The sequence below is a fragment of the Molossus molossus genome, unplaced genomic scaffold, assembly GCF_014108415.1.
Source record: "Molossus molossus isolate mMolMol1 unplaced genomic scaffold, mMolMol1.p scaffold_m16_p_17, whole genome shotgun sequence".
NCBI classification, from domain to species: Eukaryota; Metazoa; Chordata; class Mammalia; order Chiroptera; family Molossidae; genus Molossus; species Molossus molossus.
Genome location: NW_023425352.1, coordinates 27,693,235 through 27,714,350, shown reverse-complemented (window position 1 = coordinate 27,714,350; position 21,116 = coordinate 27,693,235). Strand labels below are relative to the sequence as shown.

Genomic DNA, 21,116 nt, shown 5'->3' with positions numbered 1-21,116 from the left:
GTTTTTCAAATCTAGTCCAGTCTAATATTTGAAAAAACCACGACAGAGTGAAGCCGTGAAAGTCGGAGCGCGAAGTGGCAGGGAGGACTGTATAAATAAAGAACCCTACTTCATGGAAATTCATTTATCGCGGCCGAGTCTGGAACTGACTAACCGTGAAAAACAAGGGCTGACTGTACAGGCAAAATTAGAAATTCACTGAATAGCATGAGTGGCAAGAACAGTGAAAAAAAAAACCCATGAAACAAACAAACAAAACCACCAACCTCCCTCAAAGTCCAGTCATCTAATTTCTTTTATCAAGACAACAAAAGGCACAGAGCCAAGTCAGCTCGTTTCTTTTACTAGGGATTCAGTTGTTATGTATGGTTGATTTATTTTCTCTACCTTAAGCTATAATATTTTGTGATGTTTACTTCAGAAATCACCACCGACAATTCTGTTTTAACATTTTGTAAGGTTTTAGGGGATTTTTTCTTTTTTGTACTTTAATTCAATTTACATGCAGCAAAATCGATTGTCCTAAAATAAGATTTACTTTGTCACAACATGATAAGTTTGGATTAGGTTTTGTTTGGCTTTGGTAATAAAAAAGTACATCCTATATATTATTATATTACATTTTTATAATATCAATCTTTAAACTACTATATGTAAATGTGGATGTCAAATCATTACAAATGAAAACTATCATTACCAGAGAAAAAGCTGTGGATCATCTCTTTGACTTGTGTCTTGTAGCACGTATTTCAGATCATGAACTAGGACAAATTCCTCTTTGGCTCAGGTGTGTAACTCATGACTGAGCTGCAAGAGTTCTTTATTCCACATACAAGAATGTTACCAGGTACGTATATTGCAAATATTTCCCCCTAGTCAGTGGCTGTATTTTTTTTTTCATTTTAACTTTTTCATTGAAGTATAACTTATATACAATAAAATGTACACATCTTAAATGTTCAGTGTAATGAGTTTTGACAGTTGTATATACAATTAGACCAAACAACTTACACCATATACAAGAATAAACTCAAAATGGATAAAAGACTTAAAGTTGCAAACCATAAAAATCCTAGAAGAAGTAAAATCTCAGACATCTCTCAGAGCAATAGGCTCAGAGACACAAGTGTGTAACTGTCACATTGGATATAGTTATGGAAAATATTTTCTGTGGTTAAATCCACCAGTAAAATAATAGTGGTATGATAATTTAAAAGAAATTAACCTACTCTATAGTCTGAGTTCAGGATATAAAAAAAAAAACCTGGGGAAAAAGAATATAGATGTATTCACTATGACAACATGCTAACTTCAGTGACCAGGCAGGGAGGACTGACTTGAAAGTTAACTGTGTCAGCTCACTCTAACTAAACATTGGCTGGTAGCATAAACTGGCTCTTAGAAGTAAAAAATTATAAGGTCATCAAATGGCTGATAAGACAATCAAGGTTTTGCAAGGATTAGTGGTCCTTTATGAGCCATGACTTACCTTTATGGCCTGACACTGGTACAGGAATCGTGCTCCTGACACATGAGCTTGTGGGTTGGACTGGAGGCCTATATATGCCCACAATACCTGGATCTCCAGGGAAACGGGTATCACACAGCAGGAAGGGCAGTGCACTGCCTGCAGAAGGGTAGAGAAGCACCTGCTTGAATCGCTGATGGGTGCCTATCGTCAGTCACCGTGCATTATGTAGCTGTTGTTTTATCTTAAACATTATATAATAACAGAGAAGGAAATGTGGCTTACAGAATACAAGAGTTCACAATAAACCATATTATTGTCCTTGATCTTAGGAAAATTAAAATTCTAAAATGGAAATTACTAATACAGAGATTATAAAATGTGAGCCCACTTACAGTGGTTATGGGAAGTACTCAGTGTGCCCAGCTGGAGTGCTGCAGTTGGCTGGAGCATCATCCTGTGCACTGAAAGGTTGCCGGTTTGATTCCCAGTCAGGGCAATAACTGGTTGTGGGTTTGATCCCATCAGGGAATGTATGAAAAGCAAATGATTGACGTTTCTCTCTCTAAGCAGCAGATGAGGATTAAAAAAAGGAAGCGCTCAGTGAGTGGTGCATAGTCAGTATTGTGGAGGGCCAGAAGAAGAAACAGCCATTCAGCCATTTCTGGGCGAGGATGGAACTGGGATGAGTAATATGTGACCAGAAGAAATGATGACTAAAGGAAAATTCAGGTAGAGAGATGGCATATGAAAAGGTATACAACCAGAACAGCACATGATGTACTGGAGGGACATTCATTGATTAATGTGAATCACAGTTCATGAGTGTGTCCTATGTGTCTGGCATGTACGAGGTGCTGGCCTTGAGCAGACCCTTGACTGAAGCAAAGAGCTTGAGCACAGGAGCAGTGAAAGGCTAAGGAAGAAGACATTTCAGTGATTGTAAAGTCCAACCAAGCAGTCTGACTCTAGGAGGATTAATTCCAAGATGCAAAAAGGACTAATGGAAGTGAGGACTTTAATCAGAAAGTTACTACTATAACTTAGCAGATACATACTATCCTTACATATGGTTATTGCTTTTCTAGCTTTATACTTTTTTATAGTAAGGCTCAGATATAGGTAATAACATGTATAAACAAGAAACAGGAAAAGACAGACCATGTTTATGTTATTAAGAAAACTGTCAAACTAACTGTTTTCCAAGTTGCTGCACCATTTTGTAGTCCCACCAACTATGTCTGAGGATACCAATACCTCCACATCCTTGCCAGCACTTGTTATCCATCTTTTTTTTTTTAATCCTCACCCGAGGACACTTTTCCATTTTTTTTTTTTTTTTTTTTTTTATCCTCACCCGAGGATATTTTTCCATTTTTTGTACAGATAGAGTGGGAGGGAAAAAGAGGAAGGGAGAGAGAGAGAAACATCGACGTGAAGGGACACATCGAGTGGCTACCACCCGCACGACCAACCAGGGCCGGGGACAAACTGCAACCGAAGTACGTGCCCTTAGCGGGAACCGAACCCGGGTCTCTCCGGACCGCAGGCCGACGCTCTAACCGCTGAGCCAAACTGGCCAGGGCCACTTTTCCATTTTTTGTTCAGATAGAGCAGGAGGGAGAGAGAGGAAGAGAGAGAGAGAAACATCGACGTGAAGGGACACATCGAGTGGCTGCCACCCACACGACCAACCAGGGCCGGGGACAAACTGCAACCGAGGTACATGCCCTTAGTGGGAACCGAACCCGGGTCTCTCTGTACCGCAGGCGGACGCTCCAACCGCTGAGCCAAACCGGCCAGGGCTCCATCTTTTTAATTATAGCCATTCTAGTGGGTATGAAGTGGTATATCATTGTGGTTTTACCATTTTTTTGTTTGTTTGTTTGTTTTAGAGAGAGGAGGGGAGACAGAGAGAGAGATAAAAACATCAATGTGTGAAAAAAACATCAATTAGCTGCCTCCTGCATGCCCCCTACTGGAGATCGAGCCTGAAACCCAGGCATGTGCCCTGACTGAGAATCAAACCAGGACCTCTCAAACCACAGGATGATGCTCAATCCACTGAGCCACATCGGCTGGGCAAGTTTTGCAATTTTTAATGGCTAATGATGTTAAACATCTTTTCATGAGTTTGTTCCAAATACTCTAAAACATTTTTCTTTTCATTTATTCTATGTTAGGAACATTTTCCCATGCTGTCAAACATTCTCTGAAAGTGTGATTTTTAAGCTCGGCCGGTGTGGCTCAGTGGACTGAGCATTGTCCCATGGACTGAGAGGTCCTGGTTTGATTCCTGGTCAGGGCACATACCCAGGTTGCGGGCTCAATCCCCAGTAGGGGGCGTGCAGGAGGCAGCCGATCAATGTTTCTATCTCTCTCTCTAAAAAAGTCAATGAAAACATATATTTAAAAAAAAAAGTGTGATTGCCCTGGCCAGTTTGGCTCAGGGGTTGGAGTATTGGCCTGTGGACCAAAGAATTACAGGTCTGATTCCAGTCAAGGGCATGTACCTTGGTTGCAGTTCGTCCCCAGCCCTGGTAGGGGTCGTGGAGGAGGTAACCAGTCGATGTGTCCCTCTCATGTCAATGTTTCTATCTTTCTCTCCCTCTCTCTCTCCCTCCCTCCCACTCTATCTGAAGATAAATAGAAAAATATCCTCAGGTGAGAATTAAAAAAATAAAAAGTGTGATTTTAAAATGTAAATTTAAGAATAATAAAGAGTAGTTCCATTATAACCTCAATTCAACCCCTTCCTGTATTCAGCCATGCAGGACCCCAAATCCACACACCCTTAGTATGGCTTTGAAGTTTAAGAGAACTCAATTTGATTTCAGTTGCCTAAAGGCTGGATCAAGTACCCCAAATCTCCTTAAAAGGAAAGAAGTATACAAGGAAAACAATCATAATAGTGCTAAGAAAGGGGAAAATGGCACTTTAATCAACTTCTGCATGGCAAAAAATAAACACCTAAACATCTTCAAAAGATAAAAGACAAACTGAGAAAAAAATATCTGCTAATCATACCACAGAGAGCCGATTTCGCAAATACCTCAACATTTCCTATAAGTCATAAGATTAGTAATTCAATAAAAATGGGCAAGGGAGCCTGGCCAGTATGGCTCAGTGGACTGAGCATCATCTCATGGAGTGGGGGGTCCTGGTTCAATTCCCAGTCAGGGCACATGCCCCAGTGAGGGGGCGTGCAGGAGGCAGCCAATCCATGTTTTTCTCTGACATCAATGTTTCTATCTCTCTCTTCCTTCCGTTCTCTAAAAAAAAAAATCAATAAAAAAAAAAAAATTAAAAATGGTCGAGGGTTATAAATAGATCACAATGAAGAAAATACAGACTGTTCAACCATGTGTCAAGATACTCAACCTTATTCATTGAGCGAAATAAAACTACACTGTCATGCTATTTCTCACTTATCAGATGGGCAAAGATTAAAAAGTTTGAAAACAATATTGATAAAGGTCAATATTGATGAGGCGTAACCAGCAGTCTCAGAGATGGATGGTGGGACTGCAAATTGGTACAACCTGTATAGAGAATGAACTGGCAATATTTATTAACATTTTAAATGCATATACTTTTTTTTTTTTTTTTATCCTCACCCGAGGACATTTTTCCATTTTTTGTACAGATAGAGTGGGAGAGAGAGAGAGGAAGGGAGAGAGAGAAACATCGACGTGAAGGGACACATCGAGTGGCTGCCACCCGCACGACCAACCAGGGCTGGGGACAAACTGCAACCGAAGTACGTGCCCTTAGCGGGAACCGAACCCGGGTCTCTCCGGACCGCAGGCCGACGCTCTAATCGCTGAGCCAAACTGGCCAGGGCAAATGCATATACCTTTTGATCTAGAAATTCTACTTCTAGGATTTAGGTTTATTCTCATATGTACAATATAGTACCTGAGTGAGATTATAATATGCCACATTGTGTATGATAACAAAAGACAGATAACAAACTCAATGTCCACCAGTAAAAGTGGTTAAATAAATTATGGTCCCTCTGTATAATGGAATACTATGCAACTATACTATGCAAAGAATCGGGAGGCTATTATGTACTGTCATGGAACAAACTCTAAGATCAAGGGAAAAAAGCAAGGTGCAGAGCAGTATTTATGATATTGCATCATCTGGATAAAAAAGGAGTGTAAGAGTATCCTTGTGTGAGCATGCATTATCTACGGAAGGAAAGAAACTAGTAACTTTGGTTGCCTCTGTGGAAGGGAAGAGCTGCCTGGGAGATAGATTTTTATTTTATACTTTTTCGAAATTTTGAAGCCAAGTATATGTATTACTTATACAGCAAAATAAATAAATAAAATTTTTAAATGAAAAGAAATAAAATTAAAGGTACAGCTGACTAAAGTGAGGAGGTAGCGGTAGGAAGAGGAAGACAGAAGAGCACAGCAGATTCCCTTAGTTTAGTCAGATGTGTCAAGAGACACCCCTGCTGTGCATGATCTAGTGGGCCACCCGAAAAAGTCAAAACAAAACAGCTGGATGAGGTTACTTCCAGGGCACAGACTGTTGAGGTTTTACTTTTATTTAATACCATTCTACATGGTATGAATTTTTGACCTGGTAATGTACTTTTAATAAGTGTAAATATAAAAATAAAAAATTTTATAACAATAGGAAGAATACAATTTCAACTTCAAAGAAAGAATCTGTGCTGACCAAATATTCAGGAATGTAAGAATATTTGAAATATATATGATATATATTTATTTTCCTCTTACTATGAGTAAGGTTAATTTTGAATCACAGAGCAATCTCTAGATTTTCTATGTTCAAATTTTTCTCCTTGCATGGAAAATAAGTATAAACTTAACCTGAAATAATGACATCAAATGAGCATGATTTCTTATATTCTTAGGACAACTACATATCTTCCTTCTATAATAACCATATCATCTATGGAGACAGGGCTGGTTTTAATTTCAATATTCACAAGAAAACGGGGAAGTGAGTCTTGGTCAGAACAGGTCTCTCTTTCCTTACCGAAACACTGCAGTTCCTGCCGAGGATCCTGGTCCACTGTCCCTTCTGGGCTGGGTCAGCGTTACCGAAGATGGCAACATGCTCTGGTCTGGGCCTTCCGTGAAGAGTCTGATATACTTCTTGCTGCAAGTGGCTGCAGTCTACCTTTTTCAGCCTGAAATTAAACATCTTGGAGGCTGGAGTCCAACGCTAACATAATCATGTAACCATATTAATATATTAATCCAAATATTAGAAATAATAGTATAAAATGTATTGGAGGAAAAAAAAAATCCTCAGTAGGTATAGAGGACTGTCAGAAAACTCTTAGCAATATTAATATTATTTAGATTAGATTATAAGACTATTCCTAACTAGCAATCTCTGAACTCTCATTCAAGATATAAAGGGTGCTATATCAACATAATCCCTAGAGACAAAAATTGTTGACACGGAAGCAATGAATTACCTGAGTTTGCATCCTGACATTGAGTTCACTCCAAATTGTACTTCGTGTCTCCGAACAGAGCAAGTTCCATCACCCTGGCTCTGCAAGAGGGTCATCTGAGGTGGAGAGTGATGGTCAAGGAGATGGTAAAGAGTGATGGTAAAGAGAAAAGAGTAGGCAGATTGGAAAATTTATGCTCTTATTGTTTCCTTAATACTATATTTTATTAGTATCATGGTATCGTTCAAGCCATAATTTTTCTTCTTCAATTAAAAAATACACAGAGATAGTGTTTTCCCAAAATGGCTAACTATACACCAGCCTACAAACACCTCATTAAAACAAAAATCAGCGTGGCCAGTGTGGCTTAGTGGTTGAGCATCAACCCGTGTACCAAGAGGTCTCCAGTTAGATTCCTGGTCAGGGTACATGCCCAGGTTGTGGGCCTGATCCCCAGTGCGGGGCATGCAGGAGGTGGCCAATTGATATTCTCTCTCATCAATGTTTCTATCTCTCTCTCCCTCTCCCTTCCTCTCTCTCTAAAATCAATAAAGGAAAAATAAATAAATTAAAAAAACAAAAATCAGCCCTGGCCATTTTGGTTCAGTGGTTAAAGCATTGGCCCTCAGACTGACAGGTCTCTGGTTTGATCCCTGGCCCTGGTTGGGTTGTACAGGAGGCGACCAATTGATGTTTCTCTTTCTCTCCCTTCCTCCCTTGTATTCTATCTTAAAAAAAAAAAAAAAAAAAAAGAAAAAATATCCTTGGGTGAAGATTAATAATAACTACTAAATAAATAACTGAAACAAAAATCAGTCACAATCTTCACCTTCAGCCAGTCTAAGCTTAAGTTTTAAAGCCTTTGCTCATATCAGATTTGAGAACATAATGTATTAGTAGCTTGGTAAAGGAAATCCTAGACACCTAAAAAAAGGGGGACTCGGAACTGGAAAGCCCGAAAGATCACAGCGGCAGCTTTCCTCCTTAGGCTGCAACAGCCCAATCAGCTTCAAAAAGGATACTGAGTGACTCATGTCACCAGTTAGAGCCAAGAGTGGCTTCCCAACAATATAGCCAGGATTCCCACTTCTAGGAGCAGGAAGAGAAGCCGCTGTGCTCTGAAAAGCCTGCAGAAAGAGTAGAAGAAAGTCAGTTATGGAGAAAGTCAATTACAGAGAAAAGCATGCTCTCACACCTTCCCCTGCTTGGCCTCACACCCCTCCTCACGGCAATGCAGGAAGTTAGCTGCACTGGACACTCTGGCTCCCTTCCACATAACTTTTCCCTTGTCACCCCCTAAAGTAAATCCCAAGTGACCTGAATATTGAAATTCACTATATAAATTCACTAGATGCTACTTCTACCAAGGGTTATAAAGATCTATCAACCCTGTTTATAAAAAATTACTATCCATTTAGGGTCATGTTCAGCCTGGCTGAAATGAGAGAAATTTAAATGTAATTTATAAATATATCTTAATTAACTATAGATGTTCCAGAGATGAACTCTGAGACACACAAGACTTGGGTGGTCACTTGAAGGCAGAGTTGAGAAGAAACTGGACTCAGCTAGGTTCAAAAACAAAGTAGTAGAAGAAGGCCAAAGTTGGTGACCAAGATTGGAAACTTAGGTTAAGTGGGGAACGAATAAAACACTGAATGATGCCATCACATTCTATCTTTTATGATGTTCATAAATACACATAGGCAAATATTCATGCTCACTGTAAGCACATATGCTTAAATAATACAGACAAAAAAAGTGAAAAAAAAGATCTGCTGAATGCCCAGAAATATGAGAAAAGCTAGTTAAAGAATTTCTGTGGGATGATGGCTGAATTTATGATTCAAAATGACTATTTAAAAAAAGTTTGGCCCTGGCCGGTTTGGCTCAGCGGTTAGAGCATTGGCCTGCGGTCCTGAGAGACCCGGGTTCGGTTCCCGCTAAGGGCGCGTACCTCGGTTGCAGTTTGTCCCCGGCCCTGGTCGGTTGTGCGGGTGGCAGCCACTCGATGTGTTCCTTTCACATCGATGTTTCTCTCTTTCTCTCTCTCTGTTCCTCTCTCTCCTTCCCACTCTACCTGAACAAAAAATGGAAAAATGTCCTCCGGTGAGGATAAAAAAAAAAAAAAAAAAGTTTGGATTTGAGACTGAAGTCCTGCTTTTCTGAGGGCCAGATAAAAAAATCAGAGAAAATGTTAATGAATGAACACGGGTGAGTCCATATCACTTGTAGTTAAATTATGGCATATTAAATGTTGAGGCATCTTGCACAGTGAACACCCAAGTGTGCTTTCTAGTTCCCTTGACTTTGACTCTGTGCTAGAGCAATGTCCGTTCTGTGCCTCTGCACTGAAGAGACTATTTATCCTTTTAAAACTATTCAGAAAGTCAGAACATTATTTTTAAAAAAATGTCGAGGCCTCCACTGACAGACTGAACGAGGCCTTCATATTCTCACTCTACTTCGCACGTTACGGATGCAGAGGAACTGTTTCTAACCCAATGTGTCTTCCTCCCTTGGTCCCCTCAGGAGAAGCGCCCTAACCGTGAAGCGAATGATGAAGTGTTGCTGTAAGGAAGCGCCTGGCTCAACAGTCAGGTTGGTTTGTCCGAAACTGACAGAGACTTTCTGGATCCCAAAAGTCCCATTGGTCTCTATCTCATAGATGACCTGAAATACAAAAGTAGAATCAATTAATAAAAATTAATAAAAAATTGGGCCAATTCTGTTTTATTAAAAATTCCTGTCTTTGAGGATTTTATTATAAATAGATGAGGGTACAGCATGATGACTACAGTTAACAATATTGTATATTTGAAAGTTGATAAAAGAGTAGATCTTGAAAATTCTCATAAGAAAAAAATTATAACTGTGTGGTGATGGTTAACTAAACTTATTGTGGTAATCATTTTGCAATATATACAGGAGTGGGCAAAAGTAGGTTTACCGATGAGTTTATTCTTATATTATTATTTATTTATTATTGAATTATTTATTTGTATTAAAACTGTAAAACTACTTTTGTCTACCCTGTACATATAGCAAATCATACTGAACATCTAAAACTAATAAAATGTTACATATTAATTATGTCTCAATGAAACATATAGCCGAATGACGGAGAACAAACAAGTAGTCTTAAAAATGCCAAACATTGGGGAGAAAAGGAGAAATATCTGTAACAAAAATAAATAGATAAAGCCAAACACAAATACCACGAAAAGATAAAGTTGACCTCTTATTCCTACACATGAAAAAAAGAGACTGGATAGAACTCTTTGAAGATTCATGGGAGAGGTGAATTTATAGTAAGAATTGAAAGGAAAGAAAAAGTAAGGATTTTTTGTTATATTTTGTTTGTTTGTTTTTGTTAATTCTCACCTGAGGATATTTTTCCCAATGATTTCTAGGTAGAGTGGAAGGGAGGGAGGGAGAGAAACATCAATGTGAAACCGACCAGGGCCAGGGCTCGAACCTGCAACCCAGGTATGTGCCCTTGACTGGAATTGAACCTGAGACCCTTTGGTCTGCAGGCCGATTGCTCTTGCCGCTGAGCCAAACTGGCCAGGTCAGAAAAGTCAGTTTTAATTGTGTGTAGTGGGAGGTGAGAAGCACAGGCAGGTACACATGGACTGGAAACCTGGTTTACTTGGCTGTCCCCATGTCTAAGGATGAGTCAAGATAATAGCTGGAGATGGAAGTTATGAGTAGATTTTTGAGCATAGTCTTTAAAATTATGCTTTAAGGCAATTCTTACTTCTGTAGGTTGATTAGAAGAGAGAGAATAGAGGAAAAGTTGATTATTTCAGATGATACTGACTTTGTTAACAGAAGAAAACGTGGTCAGTAAGAACCATAACAAACTGCACATGAACAAAAAAAGAGGAATCAGAAATACTCTCAATGTTCTTGACATGCAATACTGGAGGACGGTAGCAACAGCAACATATGAAACATGGTAGGGAGGAAAGGGATGGGCTCAGTTCTTGACATGTTAATTTTCAGGTAATGCACAAAAATCCAAGTGCAGTGTCCTTCAACAGGGGTTGGTGTGGTACTTGACAGAAGACAGGGCACCTCTATAGTGTAATCAGCGTACATCAGTCCAGAACCGGAGGGCAGCATCCCTACCTCGGAAACAACATTCTGACACGTGTTGCCAGCCAACAGAGGAGAACCAGCCTGTGAGACGAGTGTTACAGGAACCTGGAACTAGCAAGGGAAAGAAGCAAATCAACTAAAATTGAAAGCAGCATCTTCTCTTCCAGCTATATACCATGTTGAAATGAGTATTTTTCATTTTGACCATCAACTCCCCCCCCCCTTTTATTGCCAGCCTATAATTTAAGTTCAAGTCATGCTAAGTCAGCACATCTCAAAATGTATTTCTCAGAACATTAATTCTATTAGCTATAAAATAAAGGGTCCATGGTCAAATAAGTTTTAGAAATACTATATTCTACACCTGCCTCTTAGAGATTAACAAGGCCCTCAAGCATATATTAAAGACTCCAAGAAGTCCATCCTAAATATAGTGTTAACTTTATTTAATCCAATGTTTCCCAAACTTATCTAACACCTTTTGAATTCCTGATTCATGTGATGCTTATTAATTGTACAGAACACACATAGAAAACAATGTTTTAGGTTCACACTTAACATTTTGATACATCACAAATACATTATCTTTCACCATTACAATCTAGACTGAAATTGCCTCAGATGCAAAGGGACCAAATATTCTCTTTACTTTTTCCTGATGAACAGCATCATACCTTCATATTCTGCAGATCAGTCATACCTCTTGGAAGCTAGAAAAAGAGAAAAGCCAGAAAATGAGTATGAATATACCTTAGAGAAAACCTCCAGGAGCTTGCGGTTTCACATTAGGGGAGAAAATGAACATATTACAATCATTTGCTTCCTCTCTTCTCCCTGACTCTTCTTGACACTGAAATGCCAGGAGTGAGGCCGAGGGGAGGCTGGGTGGACCGCAATGCCCACCTACTCTGAGCGGATGCTAGTGAATGGCAAAGCAGAAGTTCTGGTGAAATAGTGAGCTGTCACCCCTTTCACTCTCCCAAGCCAATCCCACTAGCCAGAAGGTTGAAAATCTCTTCCATGGCTACAGAGCCCTAGTTCTTTCATCTTTCTTCAGATAATAGTTTCCAGGCCCTCTGCCTTGTCTGTAGCTCTTGGGCATTCTGACTTCCAGGTTAGTGCTTTCCCACAACCCAGCAGTGGGAAGCGTATTGACTTTAAACCCACAGTGGTGACAGTGGGGAGAGAAGGGATACCCACCTTCAAGACTGTGAAGTTGTAGTAAGAGGCAGCATCAAGGGCCGGATCCAAGGTGCAGCTGTTTGCCAGGTTCTTGAAGAAACGAGCACAGGTTGTACTTTTACTCTCCAAGAAACCTTGGAACACAAAGGATCAAGGGGTGGTAAGTGAGAAAGCCTGTTCTAACTGGGACAACAGGGTTGGCACTTTGGCTCTGGACTCACCTGCGGGGTTGCTCTCGGTACAGAGGCCCCCAGCTCCAACTCCTGCAGGCTGCCTCAGTAGGCCGATTACAGACCATTCGGAGAAGTAAGTCAAAATGGGGTCCCCAGCCTGAACAAAGCATAGCAGAAATTCATTCACAATGAGATTGGACCAAAGTCCACCAAAAAAAAAAAAAGTAGAAACAAAAATCAACTCAACAGCTTGTTACTGTGGACAACACTGCCCTCCAAAAGAACTGACAATGGCTGACCTACCTGCAGTCAACTCTCGGTTATGAGGGAAAAAGGTCAAACCAAACAATCCCATCCCCTCCCCAGGCTCACCCTGTAAAAAGGTAGAGGCGACTGGGTTTGGAATATTGAAGTGAATGATTTGCCTCCAAACTCTGTAGCCAGGGCCTGGAAGTTGGACGCATTGACTTTTTGGAGCTCCTGGAAATAGTTTAATTTTGCTAAAATGTTTTTAAAAAGAAAACGGGTTTAGATAAAAGAAAACATTTATTTTTAAATATCTTGCTTACCAGGTAACTAACATTTTTATTGCGGCATAATACATACACAGTAAGGTTAAGAATACAAATGCAGTAATCTTGAGCATAAACTCAAAATAATTTTTACAAATTTACTTTTATTACTACTACTCAGATTAAGTTATAGAACATCTTCCCAGAAGGCTCCCAATCAATACTCCATCTTGAGTTAACAATTCTGATTTCTATCACCTTCTAGTTTATTTGTAATCTGTTAAATGGATTATTGTTTTAGTATTAAGATCTGAGATAAGAATATAGTCAAATCTGTGGAAAATAGTATGGAGGTTTCTCAAAACATTAAGAATAGAGTTACCATATGACCCAGCAACTCTTCTTCTGGGTATCTATCCAAACAATTTGAAAACAATTATTCATAAACATATATGTACCCCCCATGTTCACTGAAGCATTTATGATGGCCAAGACATGGAAACAACCAAAGTGTCCTTCAGTAGATGACTGGATAAAGAAGATGTGGTACACACATACAGCGGAATGCCACTAATACTGCCATTTGCAACAACATGGATGAATCTTGAGAATAACATGCTAAGCAAAAAAAGTCAGAAAAAGTCAAGAACCACATCATTTCCCTCATATGTGAGATATAAAATTAAAAGCAACAAATGAACAAAAAAGACTAAAAACCAAAAACTCACAGATACAGACAACAGTTTGGCAGTTAGCAGAGGGAAAGGGGTAGGGGAGGTAAAGAGTAAAGGGGTCAAATATGTGGTGACAGAGATGTGGCTTTGAGTGGTAAACACACAATGCAATATACAGATGATGAGTTATAGAACTGTACACCTGAAACCTGTATTATCTTATTAACCAATGCCACCCCAATAAATTAACATTTTAAATGGTATAAATATATCACCTAGCTGTAGTATCTACATAATTTAAAAACTTGAAAACAGAAAAAAAAAAAGAATATGATCAATGAATTCCAATTAGTTTCAAGTCCGATGCCAGGAATGTGCATGATCAGCAATTTGTGATGAAAACAGGAGGCTCAATAATGTTAACATTTGCCCACACTAGATGAGTCTCGAGTACAACAAAATTGTACTGTTTCCAGAGGAACATGGCAAAGTCGGAGACAATATTTGATTTGTCCTCTCTAAATCTTCCTGTTTCCTTTCCATAGGAACATGGCAAAGTCGGAGACAATATTTGATTTGTCCTCTCTAAATCTTCCTGTTTCCTTTCCATAGGAACATGGCAAAGTCGGAGACAATATTTGATTTGTCCTCTCTAAATCTTCCTGTTTCCTTTCCATAGGAACATGGCAAAGTCGGAGACAATATTTGATTTGTCCTCTCTAAATCTTCCTGTTTCCTTTCCATAGGAACATGGCAAAGTTGGAGACAATATTTGATTTGTCCTCTAAATCTTCCTGTTTCCTCAAAACTTCAACTGCTGCCCTGGCTGGTTTGGCTCAGCAGTTAAAGAAGTGGTCCACGGACCAGAGAGCCTGGGATCGGTCCTGCTAAGGGCACATACCTGGGTTGCAGTTCGTCCCCGTGTGGGTGGCAACCAGTCGATGTGTCTCTCTCACATCGATGTTTCTCTCTCTCCCGCTATATCTGGAGATAAATGCAAAAATGTCCATGAGTAAAGATTAAAAAAAAAAATTAAAAAAACAAACAAACAAAAAACTTCAACTGACCAGTCCTAATAATAATGTTTCCACCTCTCAAGCACAGTATATGGATTTGTCATGTTTTATTCCTTTCACCTCATAATTTCTAAGGATAATAAGTGTCCAAAATCTCAGACACTCCAAAGGGGTACTTTCTGTGACAACACTCTGTATTTAAAATGCATAAATCTACCCAAGCTCCTGCAGCCACTCCTTATGGCACTTCAGAACCAGGAGAGATGTAGGAAGGGCCTCTGACACTGTCCCCTGCCCAGAGGGTGGCCAGGGATGAAAAATACTCTGCTTCACCATCCAAATCTTCTGCTAACTTGAAAAGGGAACATAGCAGAAACATGTCCCATGCTAATTCCTTTAATTCTTCATATAATTATGGTCATCTGGACAGATTCAAAAAGGTATCAAGACCGTCGTCACTGAAAGCTAATGAGGATTCTTCATAACAAAAGCTTGGCCTTTCTCCTGTGCAATCACAGTCTTAATTATTTGACTTTTCAGCTTTCTGATAGAGCATGAAATGAACACAATTCCCAATTTTGGGGACTTCCAGACTACTCACTCTATCTTCCAGATCCTTGCTACTCAAAGTGTGGTGAACAGACTAGCAATCCCAGCATTACTTGGGAGCTTGTCAGAAATTCAGAATCTTAAGCCACTCCCAGACTTAGTGAATCTGCATGTTAACAAGCTCTCCAAGTGATGTGCATGATTTTAGAGTTTTAAAAGTATTGCCCCGGGCGCTGGCCAGTGGTTAGAGCATTGGCCCTCGGACCGAAGGGTCTCGGGTTCAATCCCTGGTCAAGGGCATGTGCCTAGGTTACAGGTTTGATCCCCAGCCCCAGTTGGGGTCATTTAGGAGGCAACTTATCAATGTGTTTCTCTACATCAATGTTTCTCTCTCTCTCTTTCCCCCTCCCTCCCTTCCACTCTGAAAAAAAAATCAATGAAAAAATATCCTTAGGTGAGGATTAACAAAAAATAAAAGTGTTGCTTGGGAACACATGACCAACTCCTTCTGCCTCTGATCTGAATCTTCAAACTCTAAAGTTTCCAGAAGCTGTTTAACATTTCCTTCAGAACTCATACCCTGAAAACCACAAGGAAAAAAAATGCCTCATTTAAATGCTATCCTTATAAATGAAAGAAAAGTTAAAGTTAAGCTAAAAGAAGATAAGCTAAGATGGTAAATATCCATCTGGTTATTTTTTCACGATTTAAAAGAATAAAAGAAAGCCAACATTTGGTCTCTCACATTAGTGCAGGGATATTGGTGGTAAGCAGGGACTACACAGAGAAGGAACATAAGCTAAGGATAATAAGTAGAGTTTTTGTCTAAAACTCTAAAACTTTTGCCTAAAAATTTCTACCATCATACATGGTATGCATTACACCTAACAGGGCTTAAGGGTATTTAGACTTAGACTGATACAATTTCAGATGTGAAAGAAAGCCTAGAGACTATCTGGCCCAATCCCATAAGAAAGTTTGGATCCTGAGAGGTAAATGAGCTGCCGAAGGCCAGAGACATCTGGCAGAGGCCGGAGTGAATCACAGATCTCCTGATTCCTGGTCTCCTTCTTCCCATTTGATCATGCTGCAGACTTTGACTAAGAACATCCATTACTGATGATCGTTATCAGCAAATATTAAGCCCTTTGGGCAAACAGAGATCTGATCCATCCTTTTCTAGGTTCTGTTAATTTACCTTGGGAGACACAATATTTTTATAAACTGAACAATTCTAAGTATCCTATCATTTCCAAGGGTGTGACTCTCAGGTGTTGTTGGAGAAAGAAAGTTCAAAAGCACTGGTCCAGAGCAGTGGCAGGATGGTACAGGAGGCAGGAGGGGAGATTAAAACAAGGAGGACCAGTTGGACGCTATTGCAATAGCTTTGGAGCATAATCGTAAGGCTGGAACTAGAAGGCAGTGGGAGCTTTGGAAAGGATGGGCAGCTGCAGGCTTATAATAAATTCCCCCAAACCAAAAATTGGTTTTATAAAACAAATCCAGGTTTGCTTTTCTCTTTTAATATATATATATATATTTTTTATAAGAAGAATAGTCTTTTTTTTTTTTCCTCACCCGAGGATATTCTTCCACCTTTTGTACAGATAGAGTGGGAGGGAGAGAAAGGAAGGGAGAGAGAGAGGGAAACATCGATGTGAAGGGACACATCGAGTGGCTGCTACCCGCACGACCAACCAGGGCCGGGGACAAACTGCAACCGAAGTACGTGCCCTTAGCGGGAACTGAACCCGGGTCTCTCCGGACCGCAGGCCGACGCTCTAACCGCTGAGCAAAACTGGCCAGGGCTTAATATATATTTTTAATCCTCACTGGAGAACATGCTTTTTATTGATTTTTAGAAAGAGGAAGGGAGACCTTCCAGTCAAGATGGCGGCGTAGGTAAACGCAGTATCGCGTCCTCCCACAACCACATCCAAGTTACAACTAAACTACAGAACAACCATCATTCAAAACCGCCTGAAATCAAGCTGAATGGAAGTCCTACAACTACGGAATTAAAGCAACAGCCACATCCAGACTGGTAGGAGGGGCGGAGGCGAGACAGGCTGGTCCCACACCCACGTGTGGCGGATAAAAACCAGGAGGACACCTTGGCTGGGAAGGTCCTTCCTGAGGAATGAGGGGTCCCCGTCTCACACCAGGTGCCCCGCTCAGGGTTCCAATGCCAGGAAGAGAATCCTCATAACTTCTGGCTGGAAAAACCAGCGGGAACGGCGACTGAAGCCCCAGGCAGCTCCTTAAAGGGCCCGCGCACGGACTTATCGGACTCTCTCCCTCTAAGCTTGGAGGGGAGGCAGCTCCAGGGGCACCAGAGACATACAGGGAAAAACTGAGCTGTTTGGCATTGGAGCGAGGGCTGGAGAGGGGGCTTTCTCCGGGACAAACGTGTTGTCAGAGGCCTTTGTTCCTTTGGTGAGCCCTTCCCTGGGGCAGCAGACAGCCGCCATATCTGGGACTCCAGCAACCTGGCTCACACTGGTAGCACCACCCTGCTGACTCCCTGAGGCCCCGCCCCGCCCCACCCAACTTTCAGGCCCACCCAACCTATTGCTACTTGCTTAACCAGAGGATTGGCCTGTCTTGGATCCTGCTTCAGGTTTTTCCTAAATTCTTTCAAACGAGCAGCATCTGGTCTCAGCTAGCCCCATACCGCTCATTAATACACAGAAACAAACACAGGGAGGCAGCCAAAATGAGGAGACAAAGAAACAGGTCCCAAATGAAAGAACAGAACAAAACCCCAAGAAAACTAAGTGAAATGGAGATAAGTAACCTAACAGATGCTGAGTTCAAAATACTGCTTATAAGGATGCTCAATGAACTCAGTGAGGGCCTCAAGAGCATAAAAAAGGATCAGTCAGAAATGATCGATGCACAGTTAGAAACGAAGGAGGCTTTAACTGAAATAAAGAATAATTTACAAAGATTCAATAGTAGAGTACGTAAACCTAAGAGGCAAACCATTGATTTGGAATATAAGGAAGCAAAAAACGCCCAATCAGAACAGCAAAAAGAAAAAGGAATCCAAAAATATGAGGATAGTGTAAGGAGCCTCTGGGACAACTTTAAGCGTGCCAACATTCACATCTTGGGGGTGCCAGAAGGAGAAGAGAGAGAACAAGAAATTGAAAACCTGTTTGAAACAATAATGGCAGAAAACTTTCCTAACTTGGTGAAGGAAACAGACATACAAGTCCAGGAAGCACAGAGAGTCCCAAACAAGATGAACCCCAAGAGGCCCACACCAAGACACATCATCATCAAAATGCAAAAGGTTCAAGACAAAGAGAGAATCTTAAAAGCAGCAAGAGAAAGGCAGCTAGTTACCTACAAGGGAGTTCCCATAAGACTGTCAGCTGATTTCTCAAAAGAAACTTTGCAGGCCAGAAGGGAATGGCAAGAAATTCAGAGTGATGAAAAGCAAGAACCTACAACCAAGATTACTCTATCCTGCAAAGCTGTCATTTAGAATCAATGGCCATATAAAGACTTTCCCAGACAAGAAAAAGTTAAAGGAGTTCATCACCACCAAACCGTTATTATATGAAATGAAGGGTCTTTTTGAAGAAAAAGATAAAATATATGAACAAACAAAATGGCAATGAATACATATCTATCGACAATGGAATCTACAAACAAAATGAACAGGTAGAACAGAAACATTCTCATAGATACAGAGAACATTTTGTTGGTTGCCAGATGGGAGGGGGGTTGGGGGAATGGGTGAAAAAGGTGAAGGGATTAAGAAGTACAAATTCATTGCTAGACTGACAAACCTCAAAGGGAAAGGGGTTGGGGGGTGGGGGTGGGAAGAAATAAACCAAAGAACTTATATGCATAACCAATGGATACAGACAATAGTGTGGGAAAAGGCGGGAGGGGGGTGGGAGTGGCGAGGAGGGGGTCAATGGGGGAAAAATGTGGAACATCTGTAAAACATTCTACATTCAACAATAAAGATTTAAAAAATAAATAAATAAAAATAGTTTACATGTTTAAAAAAAAAGAAAGAGGAAGGGAGAGGGAGAGAGAGAGAAACATCGATGTGCGAGAGAAACATCAGTTGGTAGCTTCCCATACGCACCCTGACTGGGGATCGAATCTGCAACCTGGCAATGTGCCCTGATCGGGAATCGAACCTGTGACCTTTCCGGACAATGCTCCAACCAATTGAGGGAGCCATACCGACCATGGCTGTTAAACATTTCTAACTGAAATCAGGATCAGTTTACATTCAGGGTGTAAGAGACGTTTAAGTCTATTATTTTGCTTCTTCGACATAAAGAGACAGATCAGCTTCATATCTTTAGAAACATTATAGCTATCACCAGCGTATTTCTAAGTCTATTTAAAAACCTTAAAAATAATAACCACCCCTCACTGCTATTGCACTCTAAAGTTACAGTGCACTTTCATATCCAGGGCCAGTGTTATTATTTCTCATTTTGCAGTTGAAGAATTGAGATAGGAAATGTCAAGGGATTTGTGCAAGTCTGTGCAGCTGGTAAGTAAATGGCAAGGCTGAAATCTGACTCTAACGCTCTTTCCACTGCACTGTTGTTTCATAAAATAAAAACAAAGTTGGTATATACTCATTTTTCAAAAACAAAGTTGGTATATACTCATTCAAGTGTTACTTTGAGATTCAGTGAGTGCCTTCATGGTGACTGTAGCAAGTGAGGAAATAGAATCTACCTGTAATTATCCGGGCTAACAGGGATGACTGAAATTAAAGCTCTGTATGGGTTTTCTGATCCCTGGCCAATAGGGGATAAGACACTGCAAATGTTCACTAATAAGAGAAAGAGAGAGGGGGTAGGTGGAGAGGCAGGATGATAAGAAATTCAAAGGACAAATAAAAAAAAAGTAAAAACAAAGAAAGAAAAGGACAGAGACAAAGTCAGTTTTCAGTACATGTTAGGCAATAAGAACAACCAACATGCTTCTACTCACAATTGTTCACATGGACACAAAACTGCCTAATTCCATTTAAATCCATGAAAACTCTTGAAGGAAATGGGGAATTACTCCTGAAGATAAGAGAGTTGTCCACACACACCCAACTTGAAGACCTATGAGGAAACAGGATGAAGAATAGATACATTTAAAAGCTCAAGGTTAGGTCCAAACAAGGTTGCCCCATGGATATGTCAGATGCCAAAGAGAGGACTCCTTGGACAGCTACAGGACAACACGAAGGTTGGAGTCTACTGGACAGCCCTGCTCTAAAGAATCCGAAGAGGTGGGTCACTCCTGGGAAAAACCAAGGTAATTCCACTTACAGGAGTGGAAGTAGAGGAGGAAGGCAGGAAGGGTAACTCTTCCTACTTCCAAATATTACCTGTTCTAAGGCCCCACTTCTCTTTAGGACTCAACCTGCGCCATACAGCTCACCTCACGCTTCCTGGAAGGCAGAAGGAGAAAACTCTTCTCGGGTGGAGAAGATAGCAGTCTCTGTCGCAGCAGCAATTTATATCGCAGGTACCAGGAGTCAGGTCACAGACACAGATCGGTAAGACTATGAAGGTACAACATAAAGTTGAGCGAAAGGGATGAGAATCCCTAAATTCTTCCAAGTGCGAATCCCCCTCTTCTGACAGCCCCAATCCTCACTCTGTAGCAATTCACTTTGTTCACAGAGTTTTGGATCTAAGTCTGAGGTTCCGTCCCCACACCTCCTCCGCTCACCTGGGAAGAGGTCCATGGTTCTATTTCCAGGCGCTGAAGGGGTCCCGACAGTAGGGCCCACCGTGGAGGTCCCAGGCACAGCCCAGGGAGTCTCAGCACCCTCGGAAGAGGGCTGGAGGGTCCCGCCCTGCGACCGTGGCCCCAAGTCGGAAGAGGTGGGCACTGCCCTTGCCGGGGGGGAAGAGGGCTGAGGATGGACTCCCTCGGGAGCCATCAGGAAGAACACCTGTAGCAGCACGAGCGGCGAGGTGCGCATGGGGCAATCCAGACCCCCAGGATT

General features: G+C 40.9%; 1 protein-coding gene, 1 long non-coding RNA gene and 1 other non-coding gene across 6 annotated transcripts in view; 2 read left to right on the top strand and 1 right to left on the bottom strand.

Annotated features, from left to right (window-relative positions):
* LOC118632450 overlaps positions 1–9,556 on the top strand; it is a 16,442-nt gene extending 6,886 nt beyond the window's left edge. For all 4 annotated transcript variants that reach the window (XR_004960027.1, XR_004960026.1, XR_004960029.1 and 1 more), the window contains 2 exons: positions 742–847; positions 9,447–9,556. This is a non-coding gene — a long non-coding RNA (uncharacterized LOC118632450). The remainder of the gene's footprint in view (positions 1–741; positions 848–9,446) is intronic.
* The window catches only part of TCTN3 (tectonic family member 3), a 25,477-nt gene extending 4,361 nt beyond the window's left edge, over positions 1–21,116 (bottom strand). Inside the window, exons 1-13 of the mRNA XM_036265568.1 lie at positions 20,837–21,116; positions 20,543–20,666; positions 20,102–20,220; positions 12,746–12,873; positions 12,422–12,530; positions 12,219–12,334; positions 11,693–11,728; positions 11,049–11,129; positions 9,462–9,587; positions 7,937–8,041; positions 6,936–7,030; positions 6,488–6,641; positions 1,490–1,627 (exon numbers count right to left, since the gene is read on the bottom strand). Of these exons, the coding sequence (XP_036121461.1) occupies positions 1,490–1,627; positions 6,488–6,641; positions 6,936–7,030; positions 7,937–8,041; positions 9,462–9,587; positions 11,049–11,129; positions 11,693–11,728; positions 12,219–12,334; positions 12,422–12,530; positions 12,746–12,873; positions 20,102–20,220; positions 20,543–20,666; positions 20,837–21,092 (1,587 nt within the window). The 5' untranslated portion in view covers positions 21,093–21,116. The remainder of the gene's footprint in view (positions 1–1,489; positions 1,628–6,487; positions 6,642–6,935; positions 7,031–7,936; positions 8,042–9,461; positions 9,588–11,048; positions 11,130–11,692; positions 11,729–12,218; positions 12,335–12,421; positions 12,531–12,745; positions 12,874–20,101; positions 20,221–20,542; positions 20,667–20,836) is intronic.
* LOC118632818 lies at positions 9,182–9,315 on the top strand. The gene has a single exon (XR_004960079.1). It is a non-coding gene; the product is annotated as a small nucleolar RNA SNORA22 (small nucleolar RNA).